The sequence below is a fragment of the Alosa alosa genome, chromosome 8 (assembly GCF_017589495.1).
Source record: "Alosa alosa isolate M-15738 ecotype Scorff River chromosome 8, AALO_Geno_1.1, whole genome shotgun sequence".
Classification (NCBI taxonomy): domain Eukaryota; kingdom Metazoa; phylum Chordata; class Actinopteri; order Clupeiformes; family Clupeidae; genus Alosa; species Alosa alosa.
Window position 1 is genome coordinate 27529974 of NC_063196.1, and position 20351 is coordinate 27550324.

The following is a 20351-nucleotide window of genomic DNA, read 5'->3' on the forward strand; positions in this document are numbered from 1 at the left end:
AAGAGATTCAATATTCTTTTTTACACAATACTTCATATGAAACACTCACGTTTATTGGTGAAAAATGTTATGCAACCAACTCCACATAAACAAGACACTGTAGCAAAAAGGAGGCCATTCAAATACATCAAGCACTCCTCTCACAATGATTTCAAGGAGTGCCATCATTCACTAAACATGCCCCCTCCACCAGTAGTTCCCCTCTGTGTGGAGTGCAGGCGTGCTGCTAAAACAGACATCACGGGGAAGGATAGACAGACTGCTGGGTGGGGTGGGGACGGAGGTTAATCAAGGACACACAAGCGACCCTATCACCTTCTCCAGGCGTCTGGATTCACTATCTGCCCCTCACCACCCCCGTCATTTGTGACCACATGGGCGTTGTCTGGAAGAGTGTGGATTACTTGCCCCGGCTGAGGAGCTCCTTGATGTCGGCCTCCAGGTCTTTGGTGAGGAACCGACGGCTATAGCGCTTAAAGGGCTGTCCGTCACGACCCACCAGGAATTTCTCGAAGTTCCAGGACACGTCGGTGCGAGACACAGGACTCCAGATGATGTACTTGGGGTCGGCCATGAGCGAGGTGGCGTCGTCGTGAGGGAATGGGAGCCACTCCCTGAGGAAGGTGAAGAGAGGGTGTGCCTCCTGACCGTTGACGTCGGCCTTCTCCAAGAGGGTGATTTTCGGCTCGAAGCCCTGGCCTGGCCGGACATACTTCAGGCAATTCAGGATCTCGTCGTTGTCGCCATTCTCCTGGTTTGGAGAGATAAGGCATTATCTTACCCACAATTACACTTACTACTTCTACTATTACTATTGCTATACCACTACTATAATGAAATATAATAATAATAATAATAATAATATAATTATATTATTATATATGTTAATATGCAGGACTGTTGTAGAAAATTGTGTAGGGTTTATTTTACTAACTGAAAAATACACAATCAATACTCACATTATAAGGTTACATTTACACAAAGATTTAGGCCTAGCCAAGTACTATACCTGATGCCCAAACTGATTGCAGGGAACCCCCAGAATAACAAGTCCCTCGGCAGAGTATCGCGAATGGAGGTCGTTCATCTGAGTGTAGTCCCTGACAGTTGTTCCTCAAAGGGACGCAACATTCTCAACAAGAACAACTTTACCTTTGAGAGAGGAAAATTTGAAGGGTTCCCCCGACAAGAGTTTTGCAGAAAGGTCGTAGAATTTCTTAATGTTGCCTGCCATGTTCAGACACGTCCAACACACAGTCTTCAACAAACTCTAATGCCTGCAGTCTACAACTCTTATAACCCAGTGTGCTGAATCCAGCCCTGACAACGTACTGTAGATATTGGAGGGCGGTCCATCTGAGAGACAAGTCATGTCTGTGAGATAACAGAACATGTCTAAGGAGCAAGTCACAGGCTAAAGTGCCAAACTCAGGCAATAAAATGAGTATTTACAGTATGGTGAAAGTCATGTTTTTTTTTTTTTTTTTAAACATGTCCATAAAATCAAAACATATTTTAATAGTGAGTGGAGAGAAATATGCTTCTATCTGGTGATAAATGGTGAACTGTAAGACTATAAGCAAAACTGTTAGACAGACTGCAAGGAAAGACACTAAAGAAGGGTGGGACACAACCCCCTTCTCTTCACTGCAATGCTATTCTGAATATGAACTGTGGCTCGTCTGATCACATTACAAAGCTATAGCCTAGGCCAGTGTTTCTCAAACTTTTTCAGACCAAGGACCACTTAACCAATAAAAAAGAAACTCACAGACCATTTAGCTATAAAAAGGAAAAAAGATTAGACCTACTTCAACAGTACACAATAGGCCTACTCACTGAACCACCACCTTGCTTATTGTGTCAGAGGATTCATGTTATTTGAACTGGCATAGCTTACATGTGCAGTGATGCAGAACTGTTTATATTTACATACAAGTTGGTTCAATATTCCAAACAACTAATCTATATTATTTTTTACCACATCTGCCCGCGGACCACCAATGGTCCCAAGACCACACTTTGAGAAACACGGGCCTAGGCGACTTAAGATACTGAAAGGAAAGTGAAATGAGTTCATGTGGCTCTACTGTACTAAAATGCACTAGCAATGTAAGTAAGTAATGTACAGGGGAAAAATATTCACAGGGTTGCTATGGTCATGGAATTTCTGGGAATATCATTTTAAAGTCTATTCAAGACATAGAAAGGGAATTTGATCATTTTGGTAGCCTGACATGGTCATACTCAAAATTCTAGTCAGAATATGGGCAGGGCTAAGATCAGCTGGCACCCAGGCTATCATTTGGGGTAAAGCATGAAGGAGCAATAGCGTGCAGGTGGGCAGACGTCGCCTCAGCAGTATGGCATCAGCAGCAGCCAGGATAATCATCAGTATCACCACCACCACCACCACCACCACCACCACAATAATCACCATCAGCAACACCAGGACCCCCCACAGGCCACATACAGCAACTGCATCCAGAAAGACAAAACGTCATGAAGATGATTTGGGGGAAAGCTCATAGACTATTTCCCTCATATGTCCCTTGTACTGTTCTCTCTGTGAAAGAGATGGTGGTGGGGGGATGGACAAAAAGAGTGTGTGATAGAGAGAGAGAGAGAGAGAGAGAGAGAGAGAGAGAGAGAGAGAGAGAGAGAGAGTGAGAGAGAGAGACTTTGGACCACTGGACTGATGCACAAACTCACACACAGCAAAATAAACACTTGTTTGGACAATTTGTTTTTTCTTTCCTAAGTAAGGTCTTATGTGACTGTTTGCCTGGAATAAACGTTCAGTTAATTGTCCACATACAGTGGGATAAAAGCTTGGATTATTGTCAGTGCCATACAAATATTGCCAGTGTACAGCATTTCGCAAAGCTGCCTTGAGGTCCCTCAGAGGGTCAACACGTTTTTGGTCTTAGTCAGAATGATGTAGTGTGTGGACTGTCCAAAGGAAGATTTCATAGACTCATAGAAAAGAGTATGTTTGAGGATATCTAGTGTGTCAGATTGGCTGCATTGGGTTCTGAGGGGAGCATATGTCCCCGAGGAAATGGATGCGTGTGTGTGTGTGTGTTTGTGTTTGTACAAGGACAAGGACATTAAGGGGTAAATGTTGGTGTCATCCTCATTCAAAGACCTGTAGGTGTGTATAGGTCTTCTCCACCTGGTTCTGCTGAGATTAGTTGGTGTTAGTCTGAAATCCTACCACACCGAGATAAACACAGAGGACTGAACTGGTTCTGAATTAGACATCAGCTAGATGTTGAGGGATCAGCATTGTGTCTTTCTCTTTTCTTCTCCTCAGCCAAAAATATTTCATTCTCACGTGAACTTTAAAACGGGTTCACAGCAACAATGCTTTCTGTCTGTACTTTATGATATGGCCTGTTGCTGTCTTGCGTTGAATTTTTCATTACGTTAACAAACTGTATTCATGATTAACCGTAGGGGTTGCTCACATACAGCAATGCCTTTGTAAAAGGCCTCATCAGCGCATTTCTACACAGTCACAGTGGCTTATCACAGCGCGTAGACCTCCCTCCACTCCACATGGCAAACAGAGAGTACCGAAATATCATTAATGTAATTCTACTGTATGGTGGTTGTTGAGAAAATTCAGAGGTCCAGGAATTATCTGTAAGTTGGCAGATCCCAGCCTGTGGTGTGATTAGTCAGGACCAAGTCTGATAGTGGTTTTGCACACAAAAAAGAGACAAGAGACCGTGGCGTTTCACTTCTAATGCTCCTGTCCTGACTGTAAGCCACGTAAGACATTTAAGACATGTTTCAACAAGTATTATGGGTCAATGAATTTTCAACTTTTAGCCATTCTGGCAAAATGTCCATGTTGGGAAACCTGGAATTTTTCTTGTTTTTGTATTATATGATGTGATTAAAAATGATTTTTGCAACATGATTTTGTGGTGTTTTTGTCCATTACTGTAGTGCTAACTGTGCTGTCCAAAGACATCACTTAGAGAAGAGGTCAGTAAAAGCCACCCCAATCCATTTAAAAAGAGGAATCCCTTTAGGTTTGAGGTCTAGATTGTGCCATTGAAATCTGTGCCATGAATGCAGTACATTCAGTGAAATTACTCCAATATGTAGTAGGCATATATCATAGATAATTATTTTCTGCCCCTGAGAATTGAATACAAATAACCAATGAGAATATATTCTCTATATCTATATAATATATCTATAGATAGTCGGTCAAATGATGGACCACGTGTGCTCTGATACATAAAGATTTCAAGAGATTCAATATTCTTTTTTACACAATACTTCATATGAAACACTCACGTTTATTGGTGAAAAATGTTATGCAACCAACTCCACATAAACAAGACACTGTAGCAAAAAGGAGGCCATTCAAATACATCAAGCACTCCTCTCACAATGATTTCAAGGAGTGCCATCATTCACTAAACATGCCCCCTCCACCAGTAGTTCCCCTCTGTGTGGAGTGCAGGCGTGCTGCTAAAACAGACATCACGGGGAAGGATAGACAGACTGCTGGGTGGGGTGGGGACGGAGGTTAATCAAGGACACACAAGCGACCCTATCACCTTCTCCAGGCGTCTGGATTCACTATCTGCCCCTCACCACCCCCGTCATTTGTGACCACATGGGCGTTGTCTGGAAGAGTGTGGATTACTTGCCCCGGCTGAGGAGCTCCTTGATGTCGGCCTCCAGGTCTTTGGTGAGGAACCGACGGCTATAGCGCTTAAAGGGCTGTCCGTCACGACCCACCAGGAATTTCTCGAAGTTCCAGGACACGTCGGTGCGAGACACAGGACTCCAGATGATGTACTTGGGGTCGGCCATGAGCGAGGTGGCGTCGTCGTGAGGGAATGGGAGCCGCTCCCTGAGGAAGGTGAAGAGAGGGTGTGCCTCCTGACCGTTGACGTCGGCCTTCTCCAAGAGGGTGATTTTCGGCTCGAAGCCCTGGCCTGGCCGGACATACTTCAGGCAATTCAGGATCTCGTCGTTGTCGCCATTCTCCTGGTTTGGAGAGATAAGGCATTATCTTACCCACATTAACACTTACTACTTCTACTATTACTATTGCTATACCACTACTATAATGAAAATATAATAATAATAATAATAATAATAATAATAATAATATAATTATATTATTATATATGTTAATATGCAGGACTGTTGAAGAAAATTGTGTAGGGTTTATTTTACTAACTGAAAAATACACAATCAATACTCACATTATAAGGTTACATTTACACAAAGATTTAGGCCTAGCCAAGTACTATACCTGATGCCCAAACTGATTGCAGGGAACCCCCAGAATAACAAGTCCCTCGGCAGAGTTTCGCGAATGGAGGTCGTTCATCTGAGTGTAGTCCCTGACAGTTGTTCCTCAAAGGGACGCAACATTCTCAACAAGAACAACTTTACCTTTGAGAGAGGAAAATTTGAAGGGTTCCCCCGACAAGAGTTTTGCAGAAAGGTCGTAGAATTTCTTAATGTTGCCTGCCATGTTCAGACACGTCCAACACACAGTCTTCAACAAACTCTAATGCCTGCAGTCTACAACTCTTATAACCCAGTGTGCTGAATCCAGCCCTGACAACGTACTGTAGATATTGGAGGGCGGTCCATCTGAGAGACAAGTCATGTCTGTGAGATAACAGAACATGTCTAAGGAGAAAGTCACAGGCTAAAGTGCCAAACTCAGGCAATAAAATGAGTATTTACAGTATGGTGAAAGTCATGTTTTTTTTTTTTTTAAAACATGTCCATAAAATCAAAACATATTTTAATAGTGAGTGGAGAGAAATATGCTTCTATCTGGTGATAAATGGTGAACTGTAAGACTATAAGCAAAACTGTTAGACAGACTGCAAGGAAAGACACTAAAGAAGGGTGGGACACAACCCCCTTCTCTTCACTGCAATGCTATTCTGAATATGAACTGTGGCTCGTCTGATCACATTACAAAGCTATAGCCTAGGCCAGTGTTTCTCAAACTTTTTCAGACCAAGGACCACTTAACCAATAAAAAAGAAACTCACAGACCACTTAGCTATAAAAAGGAAAAAAGATTTGACCTACTTCAACAGTACACAATAGGCCTACTCACTGAACCACCACCTTGCTTATTGTGTCAGAGGATTCATGTTATTTAAACTGGCATAGCTTACATGTGCAGTGATGCAGAACTGTTTATATTTACATACAAGTTGGTTCAATATTGCAAACAACTAATCTATATTATTTTTTACCACATCTGCCCGCGGACCACCAATGGTCCCAAGACCACACTTTGAGAAACACTGGCCTAGGCGACTTAAGATACTGAAAGGAAAGTGAAATGAGTTCATGTGGCTCTACTGCACTAAAATGCACTAGCAATGTAAGTAAGTAATGTACAGGGGAAAAATATTCACAGGGTTGCTATGGTCATGGAATTTCTGGGAATATCATTTTAAAGTCTATTCAAGACATAGAAAGGGAATTTGATCATTTTGGTAGCCTGACATGGTCATACTCAAAATTCTAGTCAGAATATGGGCAGGGCTAAGATCAGCTGGCACCCAGGCCATCATTTGGGGTAAAGTCAGGGAATAGTAGGAAATTGTTGTAGCAGTTTAAAATCTACAAATATAATTAAAAATACATTGAGTGGGTCTGGTTAGCCCTACCTTATTGTTCCAATGCTCATTTAATGTTCAGCTCTTATTTTAAAAAAAAAAAAAAAAAAAAAAAAAAAAACACCTAGATTATGTGGCTGCTCTGAAAGTTTAGGTCAGTGAAGTCATTTAATTATATAGTAGCTCATGGAAACTCAGGGGGGTGTCAGGGAAAAGTCATAGAATTTTACATTTGACTTATAGTGGGAACCCTGTGTTCACAGCAACAGGCAACAAAGTTTCTCTATATTGCTAGCATATAGCAGGGTAGCTAGAGCTCCAGTACACAACATTTTTACATTTTATTTTCTCATGTCTGCTGTACAATATAAGGCAATTTCTATAAAGACCACAAATTGTAAAAAAAATAAAATAAAAAAAAAATTACAGGTTAGGTTAAACTGTCAGTGTAGCTACAGTTATTTACTAGCATGGTCTTTACCTCATACAAAAAGACAAGTCCATTGAAGCCATTTAGGAAGTGATTGCATCTTTAATAGTACACTACAAAATTGCCCTTCAGATATGAGAAATTACAAATAAGCACACTTGTACTAAAACAACCAGATTTGGCTGCTATTGTTTTAATCAAATTAAGCAAGGTCAATCCACAAATGCCATTTTTAGACAAAATTCTTCAAAAAGAATTTGAAAGTTAATTCTACAGGAGTTAAGTCAGCTTGACCACCAAACTGGACCAGAGTCATGAAACAAGGAAAGACAATGTCGGATAAGAACATCTGGCCTTTATTGAATTAAAGATGGAGAAAGCCCAAGAGGAAGAAATGGCCCATGATGGAAGGAAAAAGTTCAATTAAGAATTAGCATTCTGAGCAGTCACTTCAGGAGTCATCATGGGGAGTCTACAGGGATAAAAAGCAGCCTTTTACTTACAATACAATAAGCCATTGCTTCAACCTGGGGGTGGTAAACTGCCAGACATTTTGTTGGGACTACTGGTTGAGTTTATGAGCAAGCTACAGACTGAAATATAAACAGGCCAGCCCACAATGTTCCATTTCTCCAAAGTGGTCTGGTTTTGGGCATTCTGCATCGTGGTGGCAACCTCAGCATCTTCACTTGGTCCATCTGGTGACTCTACACAAACAAAGCCACAGAACTGGAGTACACTGGTCTAATTTTTTGTTTTAGACCCCAGTATATAGTTAGAATTTGGGAAAAGATGCCAGATTAAAAAAAAAAAATTAAAAAAAAATAAAAAAAAAAACCTAATATGGCAGGCCCAGTGTTACTAATGACATCAATAAAGTGTGTGATTCTGCTACACTTAAAATTGAACAGAGACTTCAGTAATGCATTTAGTAACATCTGTGCTTGCCCTACTAGGTCATGTCAAAATGGCTGCTGTGAAAAAAGGTCCATTCCTACTACCTGCAACACAGGTGATTACAATAATGAAACTGATTTTCTGCTGAAGAGTTGTTCCTGGTTTAGTAAACACTACTGCTAGAATTTGAAAGACCCTGTAAACCAAATTTGGAGATCTGTTTGGAAACACCTTCAGGGTTGAGAAATGGAAACAGTGATAAACCTGCGTTCTACAGGCACCGAGTCTCAAGACAAGTGTCGACAATTAGCTCATACTTGCTGAAGACACGTGCCAATTAAAATCAGTTGGTTTAGAGAATGATTGGAACCATGTGGTAGGATAGTTGAGACCACCTTTGCATTGACAATGTTGCCCAAGCATAGTCAGTGGACATCCCTCAGCTTTTGAGAGCAGAGTTGATCTTCACTGGCCATTTTTCATTATTGAACTCCAATTTAATGTACTTCCCAATGTTTGACAAAGTACATTTGTGAACTACAGGATCTTTTACAGAAAAAAAAAAAAAAAAAAAAAGATAGAAATGGATCTAGATATATATCCCCCTACCAGTTACTCCACATGTGGCAGATGACACTGTCTGGTTTTGGGGACTTGGGGTTGCAGTTACCACATCATCTTCACTAGCCCCATCTTTTGGTTTCCACATAAGAGGAAGACAGAAGGAAGCCAAGTCTCAAGACCAAACACAAAATAAATCAGACTTGCAAAAACACAAAAAAAAAGGAAAAGGTGTTTTTTACCAGTAACATCAGGTTGTGCAGCAGCGGTCTGATTGTGGGGATAAGGTGCTGGAGTGCCTGCTTGGACATCTTCACTTGCACCACCTTGGGATTCCATTTAAGTTTAGACATTAAAATTCAACGCAACCAACTTGTAAGAACATAAGAGCATTACATTAAATACTCACCCTCAGCTTCAGTTTGGGTCTGGTTGTTGGGATTTGGTGTTGTTAAAACATCAACCTCAGGGACACCTCTTTTCATGACATCCCTCTTTGGAAGGCCGATGACTGCTCAAAAGAAGAACAGAGGAAATGAGTTAAATCAGGATTTCAAAAGCATAATTCAATTGCCAAAATACACTTAAAACACATACCATTACTGAAACTAGCAACGAGAACCAACACCCTTTGCCATTACAGCCATGTTGAATCAACAAAAACAATGAGAACGGTGAGTTCAAGTAGCCATTATAGAGGCTTATAAAGGCACGACACACTCATTCTCAATTCAATTATTAGAATTAGAATCACATGAGTTCCAGGTGTGAATCGTTTATCGATTCATGGGGCCTGGCCTAACAATAGACCTCTGAAGTTCGCCTACAAAAAAGAATCAAAACGGCCATCTTTGCCTATATAAGAAGATCCGGTTATTAATTGAAGCTAACTACGGCAAGTTGCATTGCAAGTTAGCTCTGGGGTAGCAAAAATCTAAGTGTGCCGCCTTCACGTACCGGAGATCACAGTAGGCAGAGGACAAAAGTGTGTTCATGTTAGGAAAAATCGCCAGATACCGGATGTCTTCTGAAAATGTCTTCTGTTTTGTACATTCTGGTGGCCTTTCTCTTTCCTGTGCATCTTCAGAAAAAAAAACTGCTTAGGTGCAATACTAAGTTGTGTATTATTAATAACCAAACCGTTTATTTTGTGTAAAGAATTTGCGATAGCCTATCATGTATGCCCATAACACAGATTTAATGTTGCATGCATGCATGAAATGAAATAAATCCTAAATAATTCAGCCAAGCAAAGCAAACTGTTTGTTTTGGCTAAGAAAACAATTCTATCATGTTACCAATTAAATGAATAAGTTGTGAAATGCTCCATCTTGTGTTAGCACAGCCCGCGCCTTTCGTTAAAATTAGTGTATATTTTTCATAACATAGTCAAAAGTTTCAACATGTTGTCTACGTTCTTTTTGCGAATAAATATGGGTTTACGTGATTTGCAGATCATCACATTCTTTTTTATTGATGGATATATGGTTATGGTTTTACAATTTACACAGCATCCCAACTTTTTTAGAAACAGGGGAATTGGGTGTTGAAGAGAATTTGAAGATCAAATTCATATCATCATACACTTCTGAAGTTCGCCTACAAAAAAGCTGCCATCTTTGACATCCGGTATCTGGCGATTTTTCCTATGGGAAAATAACATGGGGATTTTGAATTATCACACCTGTTAAACTCTCGCGGGGATGAAAACGTCTGAAATGCAGACGTTTTCCTGAACACACTTTTGTCCTCTAACTTCGAGTGGATACTGTGATCTCCGGTATGTGAAGGCGGCACACTTAGATTTTTGTTTGCAATGCAACTTGCCATAGGTAGTTAGCTTCAATTAACAACTGGATCTCCTTATATGGGCAAAGATGGCCGTTTTGGTTCTTTTTTGTAGGCGAACTTCAGTGGTTTATTGCAAGTTATGGTGCATTCATGGCACTTCGGAATGACAAGGACTGCCACCGTGGCTACTTTTTCCTACAGCAAGTGTTCATGTGCTTTGCCGTCGGAATGTGTGACAAACACGGATGCCACAAACAACAAAGGTTAAAACTTACACTCACTAATCCTAAATAAACAACTGTATTTGCTTAAAATATAGCCTAGTGTAAGACGCTTGTGAAAGAAAGATATGCAGCTTTCAAGTGACAAAAAAATGGTAAGTTCCAAGTTCACATTAAAACTGTTGGACATGAAAGGCCACATGGACTACAAACGGACTACGTGATGACAAAAGTGATGACAAGCCCCTGGGCAACTCTTAGCTAAATCTAGCCCCAGTTTCCGACCTCTGACTCACACATTACGTGACGTGAGTGATGCAGAATAATTATGTTTTCACTGGGGAAAAGCCCAGGCCCAGGAACGCTAGGTTAGCTCTGGGGTAGCAAAAATCTAAGTGTGCCGCTTTCACGTAACAGAGATCACAGTATCCACTTGAAGGCAGAGGACAAAAGTGTGTTCAGGAAAACATCTGCAATTCAGACTTTTTCATCCCCGCGAGAGTTTAACAGGATCTGACAAAAGGACCCTGAACAACCTGATCAACATTTTGGACAATGAGTGTCATCCACTCCACAGCACTATTACAAAGCAGAAGAGCCTGATCAGCTGGAGACTTCACTCCGCATAGTCTGTCTGCCTCTTCACCCCCTCCATGTTTTGAACTGTCTGTCCACTAGCCACTTTTTACCACTGGCTTACTGCTTCACTGTTTGCGTGCTATTTTAGCACATATGCATAACCCCTCCCTCCATCCCACAGCCGGATTGTGTTCACACTTATACCTTTACTTAATATAGTTATATATATATAGATATAGATATAGTTTTTCTATAGTTCTATAGTATGCCTACTCTCTTATATGTCCATACTTATTTTATGCTGGTCTCTAGACTTATTCTTGCACTGTTGCACTGTTGGAGGCTACAGGGTACACTTGCCATTACACCTAAGTCCAGCAGATGGTGGTGGTAATACACTTTTGCAAACTGCCAAAAAAAACCACTGAAGAAGAACAGGCCAGCGAACCCTTCTTCTTTTTCGGTGAGCTTTTTTTTCCCGGAGTGTCTATTTACACCCCTGGTACAAATTGCCTTGGCTTTTTTTTTTGGTTGATTGCAAACTGAGTGCATTACCACCATCTGCTGGACTGAGGTGTAATGGCAAGTGCACTGCCTCGTTCTAGCCGCCGGGTAAATAAGGCGAATTGAGAGAGACATGTTCTACTCAACCAGTAGTAGCTCCAGATGGCCATTTCAACATGCGTCATTTAGTGTTCCAGATCCATAACAGTTCAGACATCAAAGAAAATGTAGAATATAAACTCCAATAAAAGTCCAATCAATGAACTGCATGTGCACCCGCTCTATTTTTGACTGGGGCTACTTACCCTTGATTGCCATCTAGTGTGTATAGTCCTTTACAGCAGCCTCTCATTGACATTGAGAACAAAACTGTGAGTGGTGTTTTTGTGGTTCTAACTGATTCCCTGTCTAAATAGCCTATCACACGTAACCTATGCCTAACTCTGGCCACATTTACACATAGCCGGGTATTTAGAGATACGAATATTTCCCCCCTTCCGTTTTCAATAATAACATTGTGCACACAACATTATTTTCAAAAAACTTGTCATTTACATCAACCCGCATAAATACGCTGTCGCCATAATGAGCGCCATAATAACTATGCCAAACCTATGGGTGGCAGTGTAGGGAAAGGAATAAAGCCATGCTGGCCAATCAAAATCCTCAGAATCGACACCAACGACTAACACGAGCAGTAAAAGTGCTGACCTCCGTGCGATCCTTCGCCTCTGCTCCTCCATGTAGAGCAGTTGTTGCAAATGCAAACAGGCCAGAAGCGTTTGCACAAAAGTAAAAATTAGTAGCACCTTAACAGCATCCATGATAATCCTGATCAGTAGCCAAAAAAACTGTTAACATCACATCAGGCGCTCACATGACGTTAAGGATTTTCTGGCGCATAATGTGACGTTTAAGAAGCTAAAACGCCGTTTATCCCTGTTGACACAGCAGCACATAACCGGCGTTATCAGAAATCTCCACTTTGGCCGGAGGTTTTAGAAATAATCGTTTTCTGTGATAAAAACGGGGTTTTGGTGTAAACGAGAGGCCAAACCGCAGGGGAATATCTGCGTTTTCCCTTCGTGTAAACTGGGTCTCAGTTAGAATGTTCCCATGCCTAACTCAATTAGGATGTGCTATGTGATCAGTCCATGTGTATTACCAAATGTCTACCACATTCTCAGTCTTTACTTTGACATGTTTATGTTTATCACTTTCCATTACTGTTGTTTACGGCTGCTGTTGACCATTAGCTGCTAAGAGGGCAAGTGGTCAGTTGAAAGGAAAGCTCAAATTGATATCAGCAACATTTATTCAAAAATGAAACAATACAAAAATAGAATACATGGCAGTGGTTCTGCTACATGCTGTAGGCCTAGTTATCTAAAAAACATGATTATATAGTTTTCTATTATAGCATATTGCAAGCAAATGTACTACAATGCAATCACATAAGACAGTTCTTAAATAGGGCATGTAAGGAAAGTATGTTTTACACCACTTTATGCTAAGTAAACCAAATTAAAGGAGCTAGTTGTCATTTCAGTTCAAAACCATTAGTTGTTCTGTGTAGTACATTTGATGCCGCTACAACTATTTTGTTTACATACCTTGTCAGTCTCCATTTGACAATGAGAACAATAGCACGCAAATGGTTAAGGTGCATGCAAACTGCGGTTCACAGGATTTCCTTTGTCAGAGCAATAAAAACCACAAGTTCATTCACTTGCATCCCGGAGCAGAGCAGTTTGGATCCACTGGAGACCCCGAACTGTTTTTTTTTTTTTTAAACATCTTTAATCACATTACTGTAAATACATGTATATGTTTTAATGCTGTTTAATTAATGCTATACTGCATTTATTCATAACATGAATAACTGACTTTAATATAACCAACAGTGTCTGACAATCATAACAATGAAAAACAATCATATTTTTTAAACACTTAAAGTCCACATAGTTTCAAGTATCATCATGAGCAAGATTTCCCTCCTCACTTTTCGAGAGAAAGTATGAGAAATAGATAGATAGATAGATAGATACTTTATTGATCCCCAAGGGGAAATTCAAGGTCTCAGTAGCATACAGACATCACACACAACATGCACTTACAGCAGAAATGGTAAATATAAGTATAAACATATAACCAAATTCCACTGTACAATAGAGACAGTAAAAGATAAGAAAAACTAACAAAACTAAATACGAAATATACTATATAAATTAAATTTAAAAAATCCACAGTGTGCTTGAGGGTGATCAAGCATGAGACGCTTGCAGTGACAGGGCCAGGACTGGCCTGTAGTTCTGTGTGCATGGTGAGGTGCTCAAGAGAGTGAGAGTCATGGTGAAGATGCAAAAAGTAGTCCAACAGTAGTCCTGTAGTTCTGTGTGCATGGTAAGGTGCTCAAGAGAGTGAGTGTCATGGTGAAGGTGCAAAAAGTAGTCCAACAGTAGTCCTGTAGTTCTGTGTGCATGGTAAGGTGCTCAAGAGAGTGAGTGTCATGGGCAAGGTGCAAAAAGTAGTCCAACAGTGCAACAGTGCAAGAATAAGGTCTAGAGACCAGCATAAATCGACAAATAAGAGAGTAAAGTATAATGTAGACAAGGTAATATAAAAAACTATGTCAGTGCAAGAATAGGTTGAGGTAATAGGGTTACAGCCATTCAGTATTGTAGCAGAAGCAATTGGTCATGTGTGCTAATATAGCATGAAAAACAGTGTAGCAGTAAAACAGTAGTAAAAACATTAGGCTGTGGACAGTAGTAAAGCAGTAGTGGGCAGTCAGTACTCAAACATGGAGAGGGTGGAGAGGCAGACAGACTATGCAGAGAAGTCTATCTCTCCTCTTCTCTTTAGTGAAGCATTGAACAGTTCAATGGCCCTGGGGACAAATTACTTTCTCAGCCTTTCAGTTGTGCATGGCAGTGAGCGAAGTCTCCAGCTGATCAAGCTCTTTTGCTTTTTAATAGTGCTATCTCTATTACCATGAGTGTACATATATTTCTATGAGGTTTAGAGAGTTTGTAAAAAAAAAAACAGGTGACGTAACAGACCAGTAAACTGTAAACACCAACCAGTTACGGACACCATGGAATAAAGGTACTCTAAAGGTATTCTTGTGAAATTAATTCTCAATAGCAAAATTCATTCTTAAATTCCTTCTGTAATTTTTTGATTTCAAAACACAGTTGACACAAAACACACCTGATTGGTAACTTACCCTCCGCAGGGTACACCACATGAGGTTTAAAGAGAGGAACAGCATATCCTTCAGCTCTGGAAAACACAATAAAAAGAGAATGTCAGAGGACATATAATTATATCATAATCGCATTTAAACAGTAGATGTGCCAGGTGGGATTAGGCTAGATTTAGAAAGTAGCCTACTGTTTGGATAAAAAAGGTAATCCGAGTATTGCAACCACATTTTGGTAATAATTACCAACAGACTTTAGACTCAGAGCATTACAGAAAAAACGTTTTGCCTGATAGTACTTTGTAGTTCTCTGAGGAGAAGGATGTGCATGGATTTGGGTGATTCTGAATAACTTGTATTGAATAACTTGGATCTTTTCTGCATCACAGAATTTCCAACAAGGCTCATCATTTACTTCATACTGCTGATTGTCTGGTATTGGGAGTGCATGAGGTGGTCAACAGGAGGAATCCAGAATACAAAAGTGAGAATGACTGCAACAGACCTTTGACTAAAAAGTTTCTAAAAAGAAAATGTCTTCTGTTTTGTACATTCTGGTGGCCTTTCTCTTTCTTGTGCATCTTTAGAAAAAAAACTGCCTAGGTTCAATACTAAGTTGTGTATTATTAATAACCAACCAGTTTATTTTGTGTACAGAGAAATTTGCCATATCATGTATGCCCATAAACCTAAATAATTCAGCCAAGCAAAGCAAAGCAAACTGTTTGTTTTGGCTAAGAAAACAATTCTATCATGTTACCAATTAAATGAATAAGTTGTGAAATGCTCCATTAAAGCATTTCACAACTTATCCGTTAAAATTAGTGTATATTTTTCATAAAATAGTCAAAAGTTTCAACATGTTGTCTACGTTCTTTTTGCGAAAAAATATGGGTTTACATGATTTGCAGATCATCACATTCTTTTTTATTGATGGATATATGGTTATGTTTTCACAATTTACACAGCATCCCAACTTTTTTAGAAACAGGGGAGTTTGGTGTTGAAGAGAATTTGAAGATCAAAAGATCTAGCGTGTGCTTAATCTGCAGAAACGTCATGGCTGTAGAGAAAGGAACATGCACACTGTTGATTTTCTGCATCACCACCATCCTCCACACTGGTAAGGGGCGCTGACTACAAAAAGAGGACATCCCACCTGTACCCCCCACAGAAGTCTGAAATTATGCAATGAAAACAATACAGTATAATGATGAGTTTCAATTTAATTTTCAATTTAATTGTACTTATAGAGCGCCAAAACATTACACATGTCTCATGGCGAGTTGACATCAACACTGTGTGTTAATTTTTTAAATAGAAAATTTGTAAATAAATTATGGATTTTTCATTAACATTGCTCTTTTAGGTGTGAGAGGATACTGGGACAGATATAGGTATAGAGCTGCTGGAGGGCATGTGTTGCTGCCTTGTGCTGACATGTGTATATCAGACTGCCATAATACCGTTTGGACCTACAGCAACTCACAAGGGCAAAAATATGAAGTGATGACTTTTGGGAAGGTCCGAACAGACAACACAAAGAGAGCTGAGAGAATGAGCCCTGACTTCTGCTGCAGACTGAATATTGTTAATGTCACCGCTGAGGATGCTGGAGAATACTACTGTGGACCAGGGGCTGGAGAGGTTTATCTCCATGTCCTAGAAAGTAAGTAGTATTTCACATGCTTGTAGTGGTTTATTGTAGGCCTACTGATTGCATATGACCATATTTTTCCTCACAAAATTCACATCAGTCTTTTTGACAAGTGGATTAGTGTTAAAAAACACTGAGTATAGTTAGTTATTATTATTGAAAATCCTTTATATTATATATTGAGTTTTTTAGCTCAGAAGGCATGCTGTCATGATGAATAACCAGCATTCATCAATATATCAACTAATGCTTCTTCATTTTTGCATATTTGTATTAAAATTGTTTATACCTGCATGAACACCTCAATGCATCAGCATGCAAAGAAGACCTAAAAGCCACAGTCTACCATATATATTATTAACTATTATGCTCTAGCTAAACTATCATTGTACTATTTAATTTCTCTTTCACAGCCAAAACAATTAACCAGTGTTTTCAACCATTAGTTCCATGTAATATAATATTAGTTCATCTTCATAACAGTATGATAACGTGATTGCGAATGCATTGAAATGGCTTAAAGCTTAATGTTGCGCTGGATTCTGACCAGCTCTCATCAATGCTTCTTCTGCAGTCTCTGAACCCCCATCAATATCTAACAATGGGACGGACGGTGATGTCACTCTCTCCTGCATCTTGCACACCCATGAGGGCTGTGAAAAAGTGTCTTCTACTAACAGGATTCATCTGAGCTGGATAGATGAGGAAGCCTCCACACTGCAAGAAAATGCTGACCATCAGATCCAAAACATATCTACCTGTCACACCACACTCAAAGAGTCGCACCTTCACCAAAGGGAGAAGACATGGAGATGCCAACTGACCACCAGATGGCATAATATTACAGCCACGTACACAAAGTTTGGTAAATGAGTAAAGCTTATTTTTTCAATTCATCAAGTATCTCTTCACCTTGCAAAGTGCTGAAATGGTTTCATGTGAATATTTGTGGCACATCCTCACGGACAGAGAGAGCCTATTCCACCCCTTAGTTTAGTGCTTCCCTAACCTGTGTGCAGCGTCCAGGAACACGTGGATTAGGACCACTCCCCTTAAATGACCCCATGCCAGCAGGTAAAGAAAAAAACAGAAGAGAAAACCCCACCCCCTTTGCAGTGGACATACTAGACAAATATTGGGATATGAGGACAGAGGCACCCTCTCACACACTGATTAATGAACAACTCTAGTCTAAGAATAAGCCAGGGTCTTTTTTTATGATAACGAGTGTACACTGTCGTTTTTCCAAAGCAGCTTTAATCGGTTCAGTTTTGAGTAAAAATCTGAATATGCATTTACAACGAAATAGCATCATCTATGCATAACAGCTCCAATTAACTCTGTTTTGGCCCCCTGACAAAAGTTTACACTCATTATCATTCAAAAATAGACCATAGGTTGTTCTTAGACCAGAGTTGTCCTTTTAAGCTCTAACAAAGACTCCTTGAACCACCATTAACGGCTTAAAATCACTCCTTTCTTCTCTAAAATATATGTTTTGTATAAATTTAATTTCCATTCATGTCTGAACCTCTCGCTTCTTCCTTCCTATCTCAGATCCAACCGGAGGATTGGAACTTATGACGGAATCTGATAAAATGGGAAAAACAAGAAAGTGATCTCCAGTACATCTTAAGGTACAGTTACAATGTTTCAATAAACATGTTTGAATGTACTTTGTATGGTTGATAATCTTGCTTAATTATGACCTCAGACATTCTGTCTAACATTTATATATCTCCACAGAGCCTCTTGAAGCCATTCAACCTCAGGTTTTGGAATAACATCACTTCCCTTCTACATAATCATAGCATTTTTGGAGATTCAATTACAATAGCCTACTCATAGTTTGTTTTAATGAGTTATATACATGGACGCTACAGTGTGTAGGATTTAAGGCAAAATAGAAATAGAATATTCAACAGTTTTCATTAGTTTATAAGACTAATTGCTGTTGTCACCAGCTCAGAATGAGCAGGTGCCCCCACCATGTTGCGCCGGCACCTTGCAAGTTGCAACAGTAGCCCAGAAAGGTCAAACCAAAACATTGGCTCAAGAGAGGGCAGACAGTATTCTTATGGCACTTGACAACCACTGTATTTCTCCTGCATGCTTTGAGATGGAGTAGTATTCAGTTAGTTGCAATCAATTCATCGATCTCACCACTAGAGGCTATGCACACTGCTTTACTTCATGGGCCTTCAGTATTTCACAAGAAGATAATTACTGACTCTATTTAGTCCTATTTACAATATACTAATTCTGCATTTTCCATTCTGATACTGAACTACTGATACATTATGCTCTGAACAACTGATAGTTTTCATTAGCCTGATCATCCTACATGACTTTTAGCACTTTTACATCCCTCTCCCTATGCTACAGACCTTTTATTTATTTTCTTATTTCATCACACGTCAAAACACACACACACACACACACATCTGACTTTTGCACATCTCTATAGAACTTTTTATTTATTATTTTTGATTTCTCCTCCATCTATCTACACATGTCCTTGATTGCCTAGCCTTTCTGCCCCCCCCCCATCCCCAAGCACACACGAAACACACACACTTACATCATCACTGTCATCACCTCACATACATACAGCACACTGCTTGCTACAGTAAGCCTCCTTTACATACTTGCTGCACACTGCCCCCACATACACAGCACATTGTCTTCAGGATCTTCTCCAACACACATCCTCTACATACTTACAGCACACTGCCCCCCCACCTACCCACACACACACACACACACACACACAGTCACTGCTCCACTCCCCTCCCCCCCCCCCCAATACACAGCACATTGTCTCATGAGGAAGCTTCTCTAACATACATATTGCATACTGCCCTCTCCCCACATACACAGCACACTATCCCATCTCCCCTGTCATCCTCCCAACACACACACCAAGACCCCTGGCGGTTGGGTTAGCCCCTTGAGCCGTGGATCTGCCCAAGGTTTCTTCCTTGGTAAGGGAGTTTTTCCTTGCCCCTGTTGCTCTTGGGTGCTCCTTGTTGGTGCCCCCCCCTCCCCCAATCCCAATCCTCCCCCACCTTTCTTATGGTCTTTGCTTAATCTACTAAATCTACTAAACTCTGCAAGTTTTTTATTATTATTTTTTATTGTAAACCCTGTAGGAAAAAAAATATTTTGCAGCTGAGTTTATTTTACTAATAAAATTACATGCATAATTGGCTTCACTCTGATTAGGCAACATCTTTAGGCTTCTATCAGGCGTAATGCTAGATTGCTATTGGGAGAGGGATTAATGAGAGCAATTGTATTTCTAATTCACCAGCCATTACAGGAAGGGAAGTCAGATTTTGAAAAGTCCAATCAGTCCCTTAATCACAAAGACATATCTTATTTCAAAGTCAACAAGAACACAATAGTTAACAATAGTTTCCTGTGGCATGACCCCTGTAAGTGATTTAACTTTTTTCTGCATTGATACAAGCATTCAAAATGCAAATAAAGACTACCGCGAAACCCACCATATAGCATTTCTTCTTCAAACATGTTCACCAACTGACACTCAGTGGAGCTATGAATACTGTTGACAACTCTCAAACAGCCTGACTGCACCATAACATCTGACAGCTTGGTAAAAATGTATTGCTGGGTCAGGAGTAGAGGTGGGACTGAGGACACACACAAGTTTAATTAATGTCTTATTACCACATTTCATGAGCTAGTTTCTACCCTGGTGGTCTAAACATGTAATTACTTGGGCCTAGTGAAAAGGAGGAAACAGAATAAAAAAGTGAGATTATTTTGCCTACACACACACACACACACACATCATTGTTTAGGCCCAAATCTACATAATTTGTTTCACTTAATAGTCATAATATAACTTAATGTT

General features: G+C 40.0%; 3 protein-coding genes and 1 pseudogene across 9 annotated transcripts in view; 2 read left to right on the plus strand and 2 right to left on the minus strand.

Annotated features, from left to right (window-relative positions):
• mboat2b (membrane bound O-acyltransferase domain containing 2b) overlaps positions 1 to 2651 on the plus strand; it is a 54915-nt gene extending 52264 nt beyond the window's left edge. Inside the window, exon 14 of the mRNA XM_048251231.1 lies at positions 2340 to 2651. Within this exon, the coding sequence (XP_048107188.1) occupies positions 2340 to 2506 (167 nt within the window). The 3' untranslated portion in view covers positions 2507 to 2651. The remainder of the gene's footprint in view (positions 1 to 2339) is intronic.
• LOC125299791 lies at positions 32 to 1419 on the minus strand (annotated as a pseudogene).
• Positions 2652 to 4296: 1645 nt separating the features above from the next.
• LOC125299792 (glutathione peroxidase 1-like) lies at positions 4297 to 5669 on the minus strand. Its single transcript, XM_048251233.1, has 2 exons — positions 5288 to 5669; positions 4297 to 5016 (listed from the first exon to the last, which is right to left on the minus strand). Exons 1-2 carry the CDS (start codon positions 5510 to 5512, stop codon positions 4666 to 4668), a joined length of 576 nt encoding a protein of 191 aa, XP_048107190.1. The 5' UTR covers positions 5513 to 5669; the 3' UTR covers positions 4297 to 4665.
• A 446-nt stretch (positions 5670 to 6115) lies between these two features.
• On the plus strand, positions 6116 to 18884 carry LOC125298765. Of its 7 annotated transcripts, none has more exons than XM_048249616.1 (7): positions 6116 to 6388; positions 15204 to 15298; positions 15783 to 15937; positions 16184 to 16483; positions 17046 to 17336; positions 18029 to 18108; positions 18218 to 18884. In XM_048249616.1, the coding sequence occupies exons 3-6, from the start codon at positions 15874 to 15876 to the stop codon at positions 18088 to 18090; spliced, it is 717 nt and encodes a 238-aa protein (XP_048105573.1). In that variant the 5' UTR covers positions 6116 to 6388; positions 15204 to 15298; positions 15783 to 15873; the 3' UTR covers positions 18091 to 18108; positions 18218 to 18884. The 7 variants fall into 7 exon arrangements, with proteins under 7 accessions (XP_048105573.1, XP_048105570.1, XP_048105572.1 ...); XM_048249613.1 differs by lacking the exon at positions 6116 to 6388 and adding an exon at positions 7772 to 8068; XM_048249615.1 differs by lacking the exon at positions 6116 to 6388 and adding an exon at positions 9130 to 9188.
• Positions 18885 to 20351: the final 1467 nt, after the last annotated feature.

Excerpts from the sequence above, each read along its gene's own strand:
- LOC125298765 (XM_048249616.1), top strand. The coding sequence starts at position 15,874 with ATGGCTGTAGAGAAAGGAACATGCACACTGTTGATTTTCTGCATCACC. Across the intron at positions 16,484-17,045 it reads TTATCTCCATGTCCTAGAAA|TCTCTGAACCCCCATCAATA; the intron begins GTAAGTAGTATT and ends CTTCTTCTGCAG. Across the intron at positions 17,337-18,028 it reads AGCCACGTACACAAAGTTTG|ATCCAACCGGAGGATTGGAA; the intron begins GTAAATGAGTAA and ends TTCCTATCTCAG.